Source organism: Equus asinus, chromosome 15 (genome assembly GCF_041296235.1).
Source record: "Equus asinus isolate D_3611 breed Donkey chromosome 15, EquAss-T2T_v2, whole genome shotgun sequence".
Lineage (NCBI taxonomy): Eukaryota > Metazoa > Chordata > Mammalia > Perissodactyla > Equidae > Equus > Equus asinus.
In genome coordinates, this window is record NC_091804.1 from 2,137,782 (window position 1) to 2,152,469 (window position 14,688).

At 50.6% G+C, this 14,688-nt stretch overlaps 1 protein-coding gene across 1 annotated transcript; it reads left to right on the forward strand.

The window, feature by feature from the left end:
• Positions 1-1,218: 1,218 nt before the first annotated feature.
• CST3 (cystatin C) lies at positions 1,219-5,573 on the forward strand. Its single transcript, XM_014857978.3, has 3 exons — positions 1,219-1,623; positions 4,263-4,367; positions 5,224-5,573. The coding sequence occupies exons 1-3, from the start codon at positions 1,384-1,386 to the stop codon at positions 5,305-5,307; spliced, it is 429 nt and encodes a 142-aa protein (XP_014713464.1). The 5' UTR covers positions 1,219-1,383; the 3' UTR covers positions 5,308-5,573.
• The last annotated feature ends 9,115 nt before the right edge of the window (positions 5,574-14,688 follow it).

The following is a 14,688-nucleotide window of genomic DNA, read 5'->3' on the forward strand; positions in this document are numbered from 1 at the left end:
CCTCATTCAAGTTGGTTTTTTAAAAATGAAGAAAGTTTTCCAAGCAGTGTACAGAGGACCAGAGCCAGGAATGTGGCTCCCTGAGGGGAAAAGCAAGAGTGGCCCCTTGCTCCACACTCGCTGCCTCAGCACCGCCCCTTTACTCCACCGCCCCCCAACCCGCCGCGTGGCAGGGTCTGCCTGCACCCTACCCCTCCACCTCAGGTGGAGTCCGGTTCTACTACAGGTGTGCCCAGCCCCACCCTCCGTTCTCTCTTCCTGAAGCTCTTTCCCTGGTCTCAGCAGGATTTCTTGTCCTTTAGGTTTCAGCTTACACGTCTGTCTTCTCCAAGGGGCCTCCCCGACCAGCATCCAGCAGCACCCATCTCCGTTTCTGTTTGCCTGCCAACAGAGGACCTACCACTCCCCGATCTTCATTACTGACCCCTGCCCCACACACAGCCACACTGGGCCAGAGGGCGCTTGACATGGGGCTGGTCCCAACTGACACCTGCTCTAAATGTAAAACAGACACACAGGATTCCAAACACAGTACACACACACAAGAATGTAAAATATCTAACAACTGTTGCACATGTTGAAATAATATTTTGGGTGTATTGGGTTAAATATTATTAAACCTACTTTCTACAATGTCTAGTCCGATGTAGTCACCCACGCCATATCTATGCACAGGCCCTGGACCACCTGGCCCGGGGAGAAGCCCGAGAGAGGTTTGTCGGTGGAAGAAGTAAATGGGTTGTGAAAAAGAGAACCCGATGACCTTTTATCAAATACAGGCTAATTCATTCATTTATGTTTGGCAAAGAAGTTCTCCAGAACAGGGTGCAGATGGGGTCTGCCCCAGCCTTTGAAATGGCACCGTTGCTCCCAGGATCCCCAGACTTGGAACAAATGCTCTGCTCAGAGGCCAAGACCCCTATTTCTCTTTTATTTTTCCCTTTTCATAGAAAGAATCAGAGTTCAGGGGTTTGCAGGCCCCGAGAGGGGTGACACTGTGAGATTTGGGTGAGCTAGGCTTGGAGCGCTGGAAAGGGGGACCTGGACTCGGGGGAGGAGCGGGACTGAGTGGGGAGCGAGCCAGGACGAGGAAGCCCAGGACTGGCAGGAGGCGCGGTCCTGGGAAGGAGGCCAGGCTTGGGACGGAGGAGCAGGCAAGAGCGGGTCGCGGGCCCGGACTGCGGCGGAGGGGAGGAACAGCCCGCGTGGAGGGCGGGCCCGGGGGCAGGGCGGGCCGCGGGTGGGGAGGCGGAAGAGGAGGAGCCGGCGCGGGCCGGCTGCCCGAGGGCTGCCAGGGGATAAAAGCGCGGCCGGCCGGGGGTGCCCGAAGCCTCGGGTCGGATCGCATTGCTGTCCTTCGTCCGGTGCTCCTCCGCGCAGACCATGGCCGTGCTCCCACGCGCCCCGCTGCTCCTGCTGGCCGCGCTGGCCCTGGGCCTGGCCGCGAGCCCCGCGGCCGCCGCGAGCGCCGGCAAGCGCCAGCTGGTGGGCGGCATCTCGGAGGCGGACATCAGCGAGCAGGGCGTGCAGCAGGCGCTCGACTTCGCGCTCAGCGAGTACAACAAGGCCAGCAACGACGCCTTCCACAGCCGCGCGCTGCGCGTCGTGCGCGCCCGCAAGCAGGTGCGTCCCGCCGGGCCGCGGGGGCGAAGGACCCGGGCGGCGGGGGAGGACCCGGGCGGCGGGGTACTTGGGGCCGCGGGGTCGGGGGCCCCGGGCGGCGGGGAGGACCCGGGCGGCGGGGGACGGCGAGCCGCGGGGGCGGGGGGCCCGGGCGGCGGGGGACCGCAGGGTCTGGGGTCCCGGGTGGTGGGCTGGTCCGGGGCGCCTAGCCCGAAGGGCGAGGCTCGGCCCGGGAGGGCGTGGCCTGCGCGACGTCAGCAGCCCCGCCCCCGCCGGCCCCGCGCTCGCGGGAGGGCTCAGCGCGGAGCCCTGGCGCCCGGTGTGTGGCCGCGCTTCGCAGCCGGGCGCGTCCCAGCCTTTCCTGTCACCGTACAGCCCTCGGCGGCGCGTCACCGGCAGTGCCTGCAACCCTCGCCCCAGCGCCCTGCTCCAGCCCAGTGGGACCCGGGGCTCAGGGGAGCTGTCAACTAAATGACCACAGGCGAAGGGACAACATCCCACACCTGGCGGCCCTCCTGACTCTGCTACTGAGTGGTTTTTTAAGCACTTTTCCTCTTTTTAACTTTTCATTTTGACATAATTTCAGACTTACAGAGCAGTTGCAAAAATAGCACGTTCAGTGCCTGTAGATCGTTTACCCAGATTCCTCCGATGTTGGGATTTTGCCATATTTGCTTTATTCGCCTCACTTGCCACATACGTGTGAGTGTAAATATTTGTAAGCCTCTATTTCTCTGAACCTTTTGAGAGTGATGCAGTATATATTTCCTAAAAACAAGGGCATTTTCTTACATGACCACAGTACAGTTTGGAAATCAGGAATCAGCACTGACACTTATCTAAGACACAGAACTTATTCAGACATCCCTGATGGTCCCACTGATGTCCTTGAGAGCCCAGGACACGCAGGATCGGGTGCCTCTGCCGCTGTCCTGCAGCCTCCTTTACTCTGCAGCAGCCCCCCAGTCTGTTTCCTCACCTGGGCACTTTTGAAGGGTCCAGCTAGTTGTGGTGCAGACTTGCTCAGTTTGGGTTGGCCTGGTGTTTCCTCAAGGTGAGGGTCGGGTCATGTGGAAGAGGTGTGTTCTCCTTCGTGCCTCCTCTCAGTAGGTGCCACTAAACTAACCTGGCCTCCACGGCCTCCTCAGGCAGTGGCATTAGGGGCCAACACTCAGAACATCCTCCCTGAGGCGGGGCCCTCGCTGCTGCCCCAGCACCCAGAGGTTAGCAACAAACACATGAGTCAGTGAGCTGGTGTGTGGCCTACGTGCATCCCAGAGCAGAGGGTCTTGCATGAGAATCTCCCTCTGTCTCGAGATCCTGGAGGACAGGATCCCTGTGCAGGTTCCATCCATGGGCACAGGCTCTTGGTTGTGACCTCTGGTTCCCCCGCCTGCGATGGGCGCACTGCCACCAGTAATCAGGGTAGTTGAGTGCCTGCTGCAGTAGGGAGGAGGCTGCCTGCCCCCTGCCCGAGCCAGCCTGCCTGTGTTTCTGGCCAGGAAGGAGTGCAGGCATCAGAGCCGAGAAGGGGGCGGGAGGGAGTGTCATGAAGGGCTCTGGGCCTTGTACTCATCCTTGAAGGAAGGCTAGAATTTCGGTGAGCTGGCCTGCATCTCATGGGAGAGCAGAACGTAGCCATGCAGCAGCCAAAGTGTAGTACTACATGCCAGTGTTGGGGGCTCCTTTCCACCTTCTCTTGAAAGTTCAGAAGCTGCGTCAAGACCACACGCATTTCTCCTCCTGCACCTGTCGGCTGGCATTGTCCCCTTTGGACAGAACGTATGTGATCCCTGCTCACCTGGGCCCTGCCAGCCTGCTCCTCTTGAGTGTGACACTACCTTGGCATCGTAGCTCATCGGCCCGCAGTCATATGGGAAAACTGACACGAGAAGGATCACAGGACTCGCTGTTTCCACTGAGTAGGGTGTGGTCCCCGGCCTCTCGTCCTGTGCTTCCCCAAGCTCTGATGAAGCGTGGCTTTGGGATGCCCTGTGTGAGGACAGGGTTCACTTCTATCCTGTCATCTCAAATGTAGAAGACACACAGGTGTGGTGACACACATCAGAAATATTCCCATCAAAAATCACCCCTAAGAGATAGGCGTTCCAGCAGCAGCCTTTTATCAGCCTAACACGTGTGTGCGTGAGAGAAGCATCTCGTTTCTTACTGCTCAGTGAGTAAATAGACCTGGGTTCCGTCGAGGGAGGGAGATTCCCAGGGCTTGAGGCTAGTGAGTGGAGTTTAGCTTAGACGTGATCCTGGGATGGTCTTCCTGAGCTGACACAGCGTTCACCCCACACCCAACCACCTCCTTTAGCTCAGTCCTAGCCCTGGCACAGGATTCAGCACCGCCCTGGCAGGCTCCCCAGACCTGCGCCTTCCTCCTGAACCTAGTGAGCAGGACTTTGGTGCCTAGCTTCCACCTTCTGTTCTGCCTCGCCTCCAGCTGGGCTGCGGGAGACCCTTGTTGGAGCCACTGTGTGAACAGGTTACAAGAAGGGCCTGGGGCACAGCAGCTCACCAGCGGTCAGGAGGTGGCTGCCGGCTTTGGCAGCCCGTGAGTGCTCCCCAGAGCGGGAAGGTGCATGTGGAGTTGGCGGGCTGTGGTAAGCGAGTCCTGCTCTCCCCGCGTACAGGTCGTGGCTGGGCTGAACTACTTCTTGGACGTGGAGATCGGCCGAACCAGATGCACCAAGTCTCAGCCCAACCTGGCCACCTGCCCCTTCCACGACCCACTGAGGGTATGTGCCTGATGCCAGACCGGCAACAGCCCCGCGGGCCAGAGGGGTGGGGGCTGTGCCTGTGCCTGTGGGTGCATGATGTGAGAGTGCTGGGGGGCTGTGCGTGTGCCCAGGTGTGTGTGCATGTGGGCGGAAGGGGGCCTGTGTATGCATGTGACAAATTTGAATTTATAAGGGGGTTTTAGCTGGAGAATTGGGGCACCATGTACTGTGGGGACTGTTGCCTGTTGGATGGAGGTCTCAGCTGTGGGGTGTTTGCTGGGCAGCGAGAAAGGGCCGTTTAATCCCAGCCTCAGCCACCCAGACAGATCAGAGGGAGTTAGAAGCAGCTGACACCCTCCGAGTCCACCCTGCTCGCTGAATCCCAGACCCGCCGTGGGCTTGGCTGGTTCTTGGGAAGTCTCAGCCTCTGGCGAGAGCGGTGTGCCTCTCGTCACCCCCCCAGTACAGACATCCTGCCTCTTTCTGGAGGGTTTCCTGGACCCAGGTCCCAGCCCCTGGGTCCTTCCCCTTGGACCTGTCTCAATGCCGGCCCACTGGTGGTGGAGGGAACTTGGGGATGGTGCCCTGCACCCCTGGGGCATTGTGGCCTTGCACAGGCTGTTCCTTAAAGGGCTGTGCTGGGGGCATGACAGCGTGGAGTCCTGTGGGCTGAGGGGTAGGGGTCACAATGCCCTCTCCTGGACTCGGAGCCAAGGGCAGGGTGGCTGAGAGGGTGCTGCAGAGTCCTCTTGTGCTCTGGGGCTCAGCAGGAGTCCCTCCAGCATCCCTCACCCACTCTTCTGACATCTGTGCTGGGCATTTTCCTTTTTAACTGGAACCGTAACAGACTGTCCCTCTCTCTTCCCTTTCACAGAAAACAGTCTGCTCTTTCCAGATATACACTGTGCCCTGGATGGGCACAATGTCTGTGGTGAAGTCCAGCTGCCACGAGGCGTAGAGGACTGTGTGACAGGCCCGGCCACACTGCCTCTCACTCGCACCCCGCCTTGTAGAGCTCCTAAGCTTAGATGAGTGACCACATCCTGCTGGAAGTCCCCTCAGTGTCCCAGCCTCAGGAGACACACAGAGAAGGCTTCTCGGGTATTGTTTGTACAGCTAAGTGGCTCCAACTCACTTCTGTCTTCTGATTGCTTTCCAAATGCAGCAGTACGTAGTGCGCATGTTCTGCTCCTCTCTCACTTAATAAAAAAGTAACATCAGCTACTTGGAGAGTTGTTCACTGTCTCGGGGATGTGCACACACGAGGTGTTTCAGCAGTTACTTTGTGAAGAGCTCCTTGTCGCGCTGGCTCTGCATAGCAGACAAGCCGAGAGCTCTGCGCCCGTGGCAGGCATAGCGCAGAGCCTGCGGCCCCTTTTTGGGATGATTAAGTCATGGAGTCGGCTGGGAGTTCAGGCTTCAGCCAGGGTGTCTCTTGATCGGATAAGGGAGAAGAGGGGACCTGCACTGCTGCATTCAAAAGAAGTCAGACAGCGAGCATGGGCAGGACAGCAGGGACAGGAGTCAGACGGAGCCCACAGCCCAGGGCGACCCTCACGGGGCTCTGCCGGACGGTAGATTTCAGCCATGTGTGCTGAGTGGATCACACTCCTGGGCTGGATGTTCACTGGTCAAGTTCTCTAGAAACTAAATAATGATTTCTGGTTTGATTTATAATAACTTCTTTCCACAATAGACTTCAGGCACCTATGAGGAGACAAAGACAAAAATTAAAGTATATGTGTGTGTATGTTACTAACTGGGGACATACCAATCAGAATCAAGATCAGTCAAGGTCAGAACCAAGACTGAAATAGGAAAGAGTGAAAGCAAGGCCTTTCTGATGCGTCTCGTGACGTGGTTTCCGAGGGCTTACCCATTGTCACCCTGCCAGCTCTTTTCTGGGCCTGGACTGAAGGCCTCGCTATAGGGTCTTTCCTACTTTCGTGAAAAATCTTGGTTTCACAAGTAACCAGCATCCAGGCACAACAATAAATCAGTGATTTCCTGTAAAGCTACCCCTTGGTGGACACTTCCATTTCTCCCTTCCTCCTGGAAGGCGGGGGGCAAGCCCAAGTGGGGAAGAGGCGGAACACACAGCTTGGCTCGCCCGCAGCTCCCCACCCCTTGTGTGTCTGCTCCCATCTCCTAACAACACTGAGTGGCCTTGTGTTTCACAGCCGTCACCATGGGGGTCAGGCTGCTTTAAACCCCAGGTCCACCTCAGGTAGTGGACAGGCCTGTGGGTACCACAACCTTGGGGGTCCGGGTGAGGCGCTGTGACCCAGAAGGCTCTCTGACCCGGACATTACCCAGACCAGTGTGTCCAGGAGAGGCCACACAGCCCCTACAAGTTTTATCTGCATGGTTTTACTTCTATGTTTATGTTAAGTTTATTTTAAAGGTAAATATGTGTATAACATATAAAATTATTCATATAAGTAAGTTTAGCACAGTGCCCGGCTCTGAGTAAACAATAGGTTTTAGATATTTTTTCATTGATCTAATTATATATTGTGGTGATTTAAAACGTGGTCCCCATATTCTTTGACACTCCTTGCATTTGACGTTCCTTGCGAGGTGGGGTCTGTGAGCCGCCTCTTGAATCTGGGTGGGCTTGTGACTGCTTCAACTGGAAACTGCAGAGGAAGTGACCCTTTGACCTCTCCAGCAGGGTCAGAGAAGACCCTTGGCTTCCCCTGAGCTCTCTTGTACACCTGCCCAGAGAGCAGCATCCGTGAGGAGCGTGACTCCTCCAAGACCACCATTCTGGAGAGGCCCCTGAGGTGCCCAGTGCACAGCCCCAGCTGAGCGCCAGCCAAACCCACGTCCCCTGCTGCCACGAGAGTGAGCTGCTGTGGACACCCAGCACCCCCTTCCCCTCCCACCCCACCCCCGCGCTCTCAGGGGACCAGTCAGACAAGAGCCTCCGAGCGAGGGCGACCCAGCTGCTCCCTTCCTGGCCCACAAAGCTGTGAGCGAGAGGGAATGGTGATCATACCACACTTCCAAGTGTTAGGGTGACTTGTCACACAGCAGTAGTGTCCGGGACACCCCTGAGAGTGTGCGTGTGTATATGCCTTGAAGAGGGTGCAGCCCAGGGACTCTGGAGCCAGACAGCCTCAGTGAGGACTGTGCTGGCTGTGTGACTTGGGCAAGCTCCTCGCTCTTGCTGAGCCTCGCTTGTCATCAGTAAGGGGACAGCATGCGTCCCTTCCTCACGGGGTTATGGGGGTTCGCTGTGTTCATACCTGTACAGCACTGAGGGCAGTGTGTTACGTAAATCCATAGCATTATTCCAGTCAGAATGTCAACATTTTATTTCTATGTGGTGTCTTATGAGTCTAACTTCATTTTTTTCAAATGATATTATTAGCTATTTTTTCTGTGAGGTTTCCAATAACTGCCTCAAAAGGCCATAGTTTGTATAGGGAATTCCCATAGCATCATAGGGCAGTTTCTGGATTTCTATCCTAAAGCTAACTGGGTTTGTTTTTCTGTGCCAACTACTTTGTTTTAAATATAATGTTTTGTATCTGTTAGGTCAGGAGCGTTCTCTTTATTCTTTTCTAAATTTTATTTCTAAGTATATTGTATTTATACTTCTGGATGAATTTTTTTTTTAAGTTCAAAAAGTAGAATTACTGTGTTTTTAACTAGGACTACATTGACTTTATATTCCATTTGGGGAAAAAAATCGACAACATTTAGTATTCAACCTTTTCATTTTAGCATACCATATATCACACAATGAGTTCAGGCCGCTGCTATGCCCTCCAGGAGTATAAAATAACTTTTTTAAGCATCTTTCATATTTCCTGTGAAATTTATCCCTGGATATTTTATATTTTTGTCAGGAATATTTCCCCACTGTATCTCTCACCAGTTGTTGCCGATATAGAAGAAATTTATTGATCTTGCCTGTTTTTCTTGTGTCTGTCTTGGTGGCTCATAATTTATAGACCCTTAGAAATCAGGGGTTTTGTGGTCCATTACTACCATTGGATGCAGAAGGGAAGGACTGACCGTGCACAAAGCCACAGCCCCCTTAGAAAATGCAGAGGGAGGAAAACGCCACCCCTGTCCTGAGCCTCCAGGACCGAGCTAGAGAGGGGAGGCGTCCGAGACAGCGGTCCAGCCACCCGTTCCTTTTCATTACACTCTGTTGTGCTAACAACGCACACAACACTGAGAAGCGGTGAATCAAATGATAGCCAAAACAAGGAGCAGATTCTCTTTCAATCACCCATATCTGCTCTCTCGCCCTTGGCTTCGGGCTTCCCATTGGGTCACCTCAGTGTCACGTCACCTGAGGTTTATTAAGCCCAGAGTCAGATACACTCAGGGTTCATTCCGACGTCGGCCAGGGCCTCCAGCTCCCTGAGACCAGAGAAGGTGCACAGGGTGTCCCAGGCGTGGCTGCACATGCAGTCACCTGGGGAGCTTCAAAAATGCTGATGCCTGGTCCCACTCTGAGAAACTGAACTGATCTTGGCTGAGGCACTGGAATTGTGCAATATTCCCCAACTGATTTCCCAAAGAACCACTGACCTACAGCCCAATCAGATTCCCTGTGCAGTCCAATGGCTCCTAAAACATCTGCAAATTGCAGCAGGTGCAAGGCTTCTCTCTCAGGGTCCCACCTGCATCTCAACACACTTCTGGTGCCAGTTACCCCCCTAGACATCCACCCCAGGCCCCTCCTCCATTCCCAGTAAATAAAACACAGTCAAACAAAACCAAATGAAAATGCCTTTCACCCAAAGCGTTCATTTAGGTCAGTGATCTTTCATTAAGATTTCAGGCAGCTCAGCAGGTTTCTGTGGAGCAGTAACCTTGACATCTTCAGCCCCAGCACTGGGCATTCCTGTTCGTGAAATGCCCTTGGCCTCACTTCCAGAGGTTGTTGCCGCTTAACTTTCACCCCACTGAGTCACTGACCTTATTCGCCTCACTGGTTTCTCCTTCCCTTAGCAGTGCCCATTTGTTCACTCTGTCCCTTCCCTCCCTCTGTGGAGTGGAACAGTTCAGCTCTTTCTGGACTTTCCCCACGCCCATCAAAATGCTCATAAAACAAAGGGCTTGCTGGTAAACAGGATCCACCCTTTTCATAAGGTATTTTGATCATGAATAGCAACTTCTTTTTTTACCCAAATCGTAGCCCCTGGGGAAGACTAGGGAAAACAGCCACCTTTTCTGAATGGCTGCGAGCCAATGAATGGTGCTAGTGACTGTTTGTTTCCCCCATGGGCTGTGTGTGTGTTCTTCACTGGTCACACTGTCCACATGGAGGCAACATCACCAAACAATCCTGAGGCTGGTGCTGACTCATAAACCAATGAGCGCCTCACCTTCTTATGATAAAATAAAAAGATAATATATGTGACGTGTCCCCTCCTTCCCTCTCACTCCACCTGTTTCCAGGGAAGCTGACTCCATACTTTGGACCATGGCTTGGAGAATGTGACCTTGGCTAAACCAGTCTGGGCGGCCCATCCTCCCAGGCCTTAGTGATTGTCTCAAAGACAGCACATGACCCAGGTCTGGCCACCCAGGGATCGTGAGGCTTAATGGTGAGATTTTGTTTAAACTATTTGAAAAGCAGCCTCTCTCTTCCATGTGGGGTATGATGATGAGAAGACAGCAGATCCAGAGCAGCTGTTTGGGAATAAACCTAAATCACAGGGGCACCAGAACTGAGTCAATAGACAGCAAAGAGCAGGCCAATTACATCATTTGAGTCCCTGCACCAAGCAGTGCCTGACATCGACTCTTCCTCTGGACATCTTAGTTGTGTGAAACAGTCAGCTCCCTTCTTTGGGACTGTCAAGTTGGGTTTTCCAGCACTAGTGCTCTTATGGGTCCTAACTGATAGAGAAGGACAAAAATTGAATGCACTATTTGTTTCTCATACCCGATAGACCTGTGACATTTCTTGACTGTTTCAAAAGTGACACCCCAAGAGGTCACCTTGCAGAAAGTGAAGGTCCTGCTCTCTGGGCCTTGAAGGCATCAGACCACTCTTAAAATTGCAATGGTGACAGGTGTAACTGTGACTAACAAATAGACAGAAGCACAAGTCAGACCATTAGGAACCATTAGGATGTCCACCACTATAAAGAGATCTTCTCAGGAAAGGAGTAATAGATCTTGTTGTCAGTGGGAATCCAAGAAGCCAGAGCTGCAAAATTGGTGGGCACGGTTGAGCACTTAAAAGCTGTTAGAATGCTTGCTGCCTAACTCTAAGACTCCCTTGCAAAGATTAGTTGATCACAGAATAGGTTAGATCAATACTCTTGCCAACCTCAAGGAAATTTCTCTGCCATGAAGTGCACTGTAAAACATCAGAAAATCCCCAGTCCAGTAGTACATCCCTCTTCGTCATTAATTTGGCTCCAAGAGGCTCAAGACTTAGCTAAAGAAATGGAGTTTTTAAGTTTCAAAGAATTGAGCATGTCACTGAAGCCGGGTCCCTGAGGGTCATTGTAAATGTTCAATAAAACCTGTCGACCTTGTTCCCAACACAGACACACATGAAAAGAAGTTCATCTTGTCAATGTGCTGTTTTCTTGTTCAACCTGAGGGGTGATTCAAGGGTCACAAGGATTTGTGAGCTTGTTTTATACAAGAAAGAGAATGCCTTCAAGGGAGTTATGATCACCAGATAACCAGCCACCAGCTGCCGTTGATGCCTAGAAGTCAGATTGCATAGGGGCATATCTGGAGTGAAAGAAACACAGATTTCCCCTTTGTTTCTCTAAAACTCCTCCTGCAAAGCCCCTTAGCTCTATAAAAACCCCTGCTTTCTTCTCTTGTTAAGGTGGATTTGAGACAACATATCCCCCCACCTTGTTGTCTTGGCCAATTTGAATAAACCTTTCTCCATCTGCAAGCACCAATGTCTCAGTGATTGGTGTACTATACATCGGGCACACGATCTTGAGATTAAGAGGTCCAGTATCACTGCCTTCTGGTACATCTGCTCATTTTATGTTTAAGATCTGTGGCCCCAGAAGCTGTAGAAATCTAAAAAAATGGAAAAATCTTACTAAGACAACCTGGAATTACAATGGCCATTATGGGGAATGTTCCAATTAGACAAAATTGTTCATTTATACAGTGCACTTGAAAGCAAGGGTTTTCAAATCAAACAACCTAAATAGAATCTGATTGGCATGCAGGGTCTCCAAAAGACTTCAAGATTCCAAAATAGCTTTATTGAAAGATTCATTGCAAAAGGCTGGTGAAAAGTTAAAGACACAAGTGGTACCTAAAACACAAGACCATAGACTGACGTGACTCCTGCTGCTCCTCGCTATCCTCCTTTACCTGAGTCTTTGCAGTCTACTCAGACTCTGTCTGAATTGCCTTTCCACTCTGAAGAGACTGTAAGATCATAAACAAAAGTCCGTCAAGTTAGTGACCTTGTGAGCTTGTCGCTGCAACAGCTCCAAGGCCAGAAACTTAAGACAACACCCTGGCCTCCTCCACTTCACCCCACTAGGGTCCATCATCAAAACACTGGCCCATAAATTAGTATCTCATTTGCAATCAACTGAGACACTATCCTCAAAAGAGGGCCTTCCTTATGTGCCCCTCCCAGGGTTGGCGGGACTCCAAGAGATTCTTTAGTAAACTGCTACCAGTTATTCCCTTAAACAGCCGACAAATAGAAATGGCAAGCAATAGGATATTTTGGAGTATATGAGGAAGCCATTTGATGTAAATCTAATTCAGCCTAATTTTGTTTTTCCAAAAGGGCCTGACATGGCCATTGACCATGCATTGTGTATCTGCTTTAAACATCTCCTATGGCAAGAACAAAGGCCCTTGAGATAAAGGTGCAACTTCCCCCCCACACACACATTGGCATTTCCTGAAGGATAAGCATCTTTCCTTAGACTAGGAACTGATTGCTGTGCTCACCTGTGACCATCCAGCTCATCTGTGACCACCCAGCTCGAGACAACAGACTTGCTTCCTGCTGTGTCCATCAATTGCTATGCCGACAGGGCAATCTTGTGACTATTGTAAGAGGGACATTTCAGTCATATGTGAAACATCCTCTTTGAGGGTATATAACCACCCCGTACACCCCACCTCTTTGGAGTGCTCCATTCCTTTGTGGAAGGACTCTCCCGGGCTATATGATCCTTACATTTCAGCTCACAATAAACTCACCCCAATTTTGATTTATAGATTGGTTATGGATTATTCGCATCGACACAGCCAAGGGAAAACTAAAGTTAAAATTAATGGAAGCCTTACCAAATTCTGGTAGATATCAGGGCTACACTCTCTACTTTAAACCCCATTCACTCTGGAGCCTGCAAATGGGGTCCTAGGAAAACTGGCAGAAGCTGGCCAAGGGTGAGAACCCTTACCAGAGTCAACTCTCCCGAATCTCGTCTGCGGTGCCCAGTCAAAAGAGGAAAATAAAATTTAATTTTGTCGTTTTCCTTCCAAATCCATACTCTTGTGAATTTGATTTAGGGATACCTATTAGTTATTGATTCTTTTCTTTCCCAGTTACAGCTATTGCCTTCATATTTGTCTTATTTTGTATCCTGAGAACTTGGCTTGGCAAACATCAGGTGGAGGGCCCTGAAATACGGCCAGACAGAAATGTGGACTGCAGTCCAATTTGCAGCTAGTGTCCTACTCAGTGTCAGTCTCAGGGGAATTATCTAAGTCTTTCCTTTTGTGGTTATTTTTGGGAGTGGCTCTAAATCTTGGGAGGGTAGTATCTTTTGCACTCTCTTTGGGGATGCCTCTTGCATCCATGGGGTTGTTCAATACTTCCAGGAATATTTACTCTTTGTCCCAGTTGAAATGTGACAAGATATTTGAAAGGATTTTTTTCAAAGTAGCTCTATGATCAGAAGTTGTCCAAATTGGAAGTTGATATTCAGAGCCTGGTAGAAAAGTTTTTAGACCCTCTCCCCTAAGCTAAATAAAATCACAGAGGGAAAGAAAAGCATTCCCAAAAAAACCCTCTAAATCAAGAACATAAGAATCTTTTGATTTCCACCTTAGTTGAAGGTTTTCTCCCTAATGTAAAGAAACAAATTGAAGACAATGTAGTTGGATGGGTAGGTCAGCCCCATGATATTACTTGGGTTGCAAACCGATTCTTTGAGGAATTAAGACAACTGTCTTGTCTTACAAATTGAGTCTGTACAAGAACAGAAATGCAGCTCTCAGAGCAATTCAAAGCCCACTTGTCCTTTTTACGAATCCTCAGACCTCCCCTATTCTTCTCAAAAGGCGATTGTAAAAGATCTGAACTTAGGAAAGAAAATCCTTCTTGGAGGAACTTGCATTCTTTCCTTGTGTCTTTGAGATGTAAATGTTTCACCCAGTCTTCTTGAGGAATGTGCTATATCTTTCAAAGGTAAACTTCAGGGAGGTAATTCTTATCATGGGGGAAAAAAGATTATGTGGAAACTAGGCAAATGAAAAATTTTAAAAATCTTTCTGATGACTATTATTGAAAAGCTTAAGCAATCTGAGCAGGTAAGCTTTGATGAGGATTATTTTAGGCTGGTTACTTTTAAAAACTGCAGATGGGAAGGAGGCTCTGAGGAGTGGAATTTCCTTGCCCTTTGATGAGAGACATTTGCATTTGTGAAGGAAGTCTCCATCTGTGGGGGTGTCTTCCTCTCTGCACCAGGAGGAAGAGGGGAAGACCTTATCTCTAGAAACTCTTAATGGGGAAGGCAAGGACTTAAGTCTTGTTTATTGTGCTTGTCTGGTAACCTCACATAGCTGAGTCCCCCCACCACCAACATCCTCCGGGAAGCATAGGACATCCTGACTTAATCCGGTCTGATTCTTATCTAGAGTTGTAAGACCACCCAATAATGATACCCCACCTGCACTGATACCATTTTAATGACTTTTTACATATTCTTTCCTTTGTCTTGTAAAGAGATAACTCACATACCTACACCTTAAATTTAGCCCTACTCTCAACTCATGTTTGCAGCAGCAGCAGCAGCAGCAGCAGCAGCAGCTCTGACTGCCCATGGGTCCTGTCCCCATGCTACTCCACACTATTCTCTAAATAAAAGAGCACTACTGCCAGACCTTGAGAGTCCAAGAAATCTTTCTTTCAACTCCTAGGCTCACTAACCCCGCATCAAGCTTTACTTATTTCATCTGCCAGAAACACAATTTGGATCTAACTGTTCACTTATAAACTAGTGAGTTTTGCATTATCATGCATGTCTCATGGCTAAAGTTTTAAAACAAAAGCTATAAGATCTCTGTTTACATCTGTCTGTATGTTTATCTATGTCTACATACGGATGTTACAGATATGTGGCTCTTCTCCCTC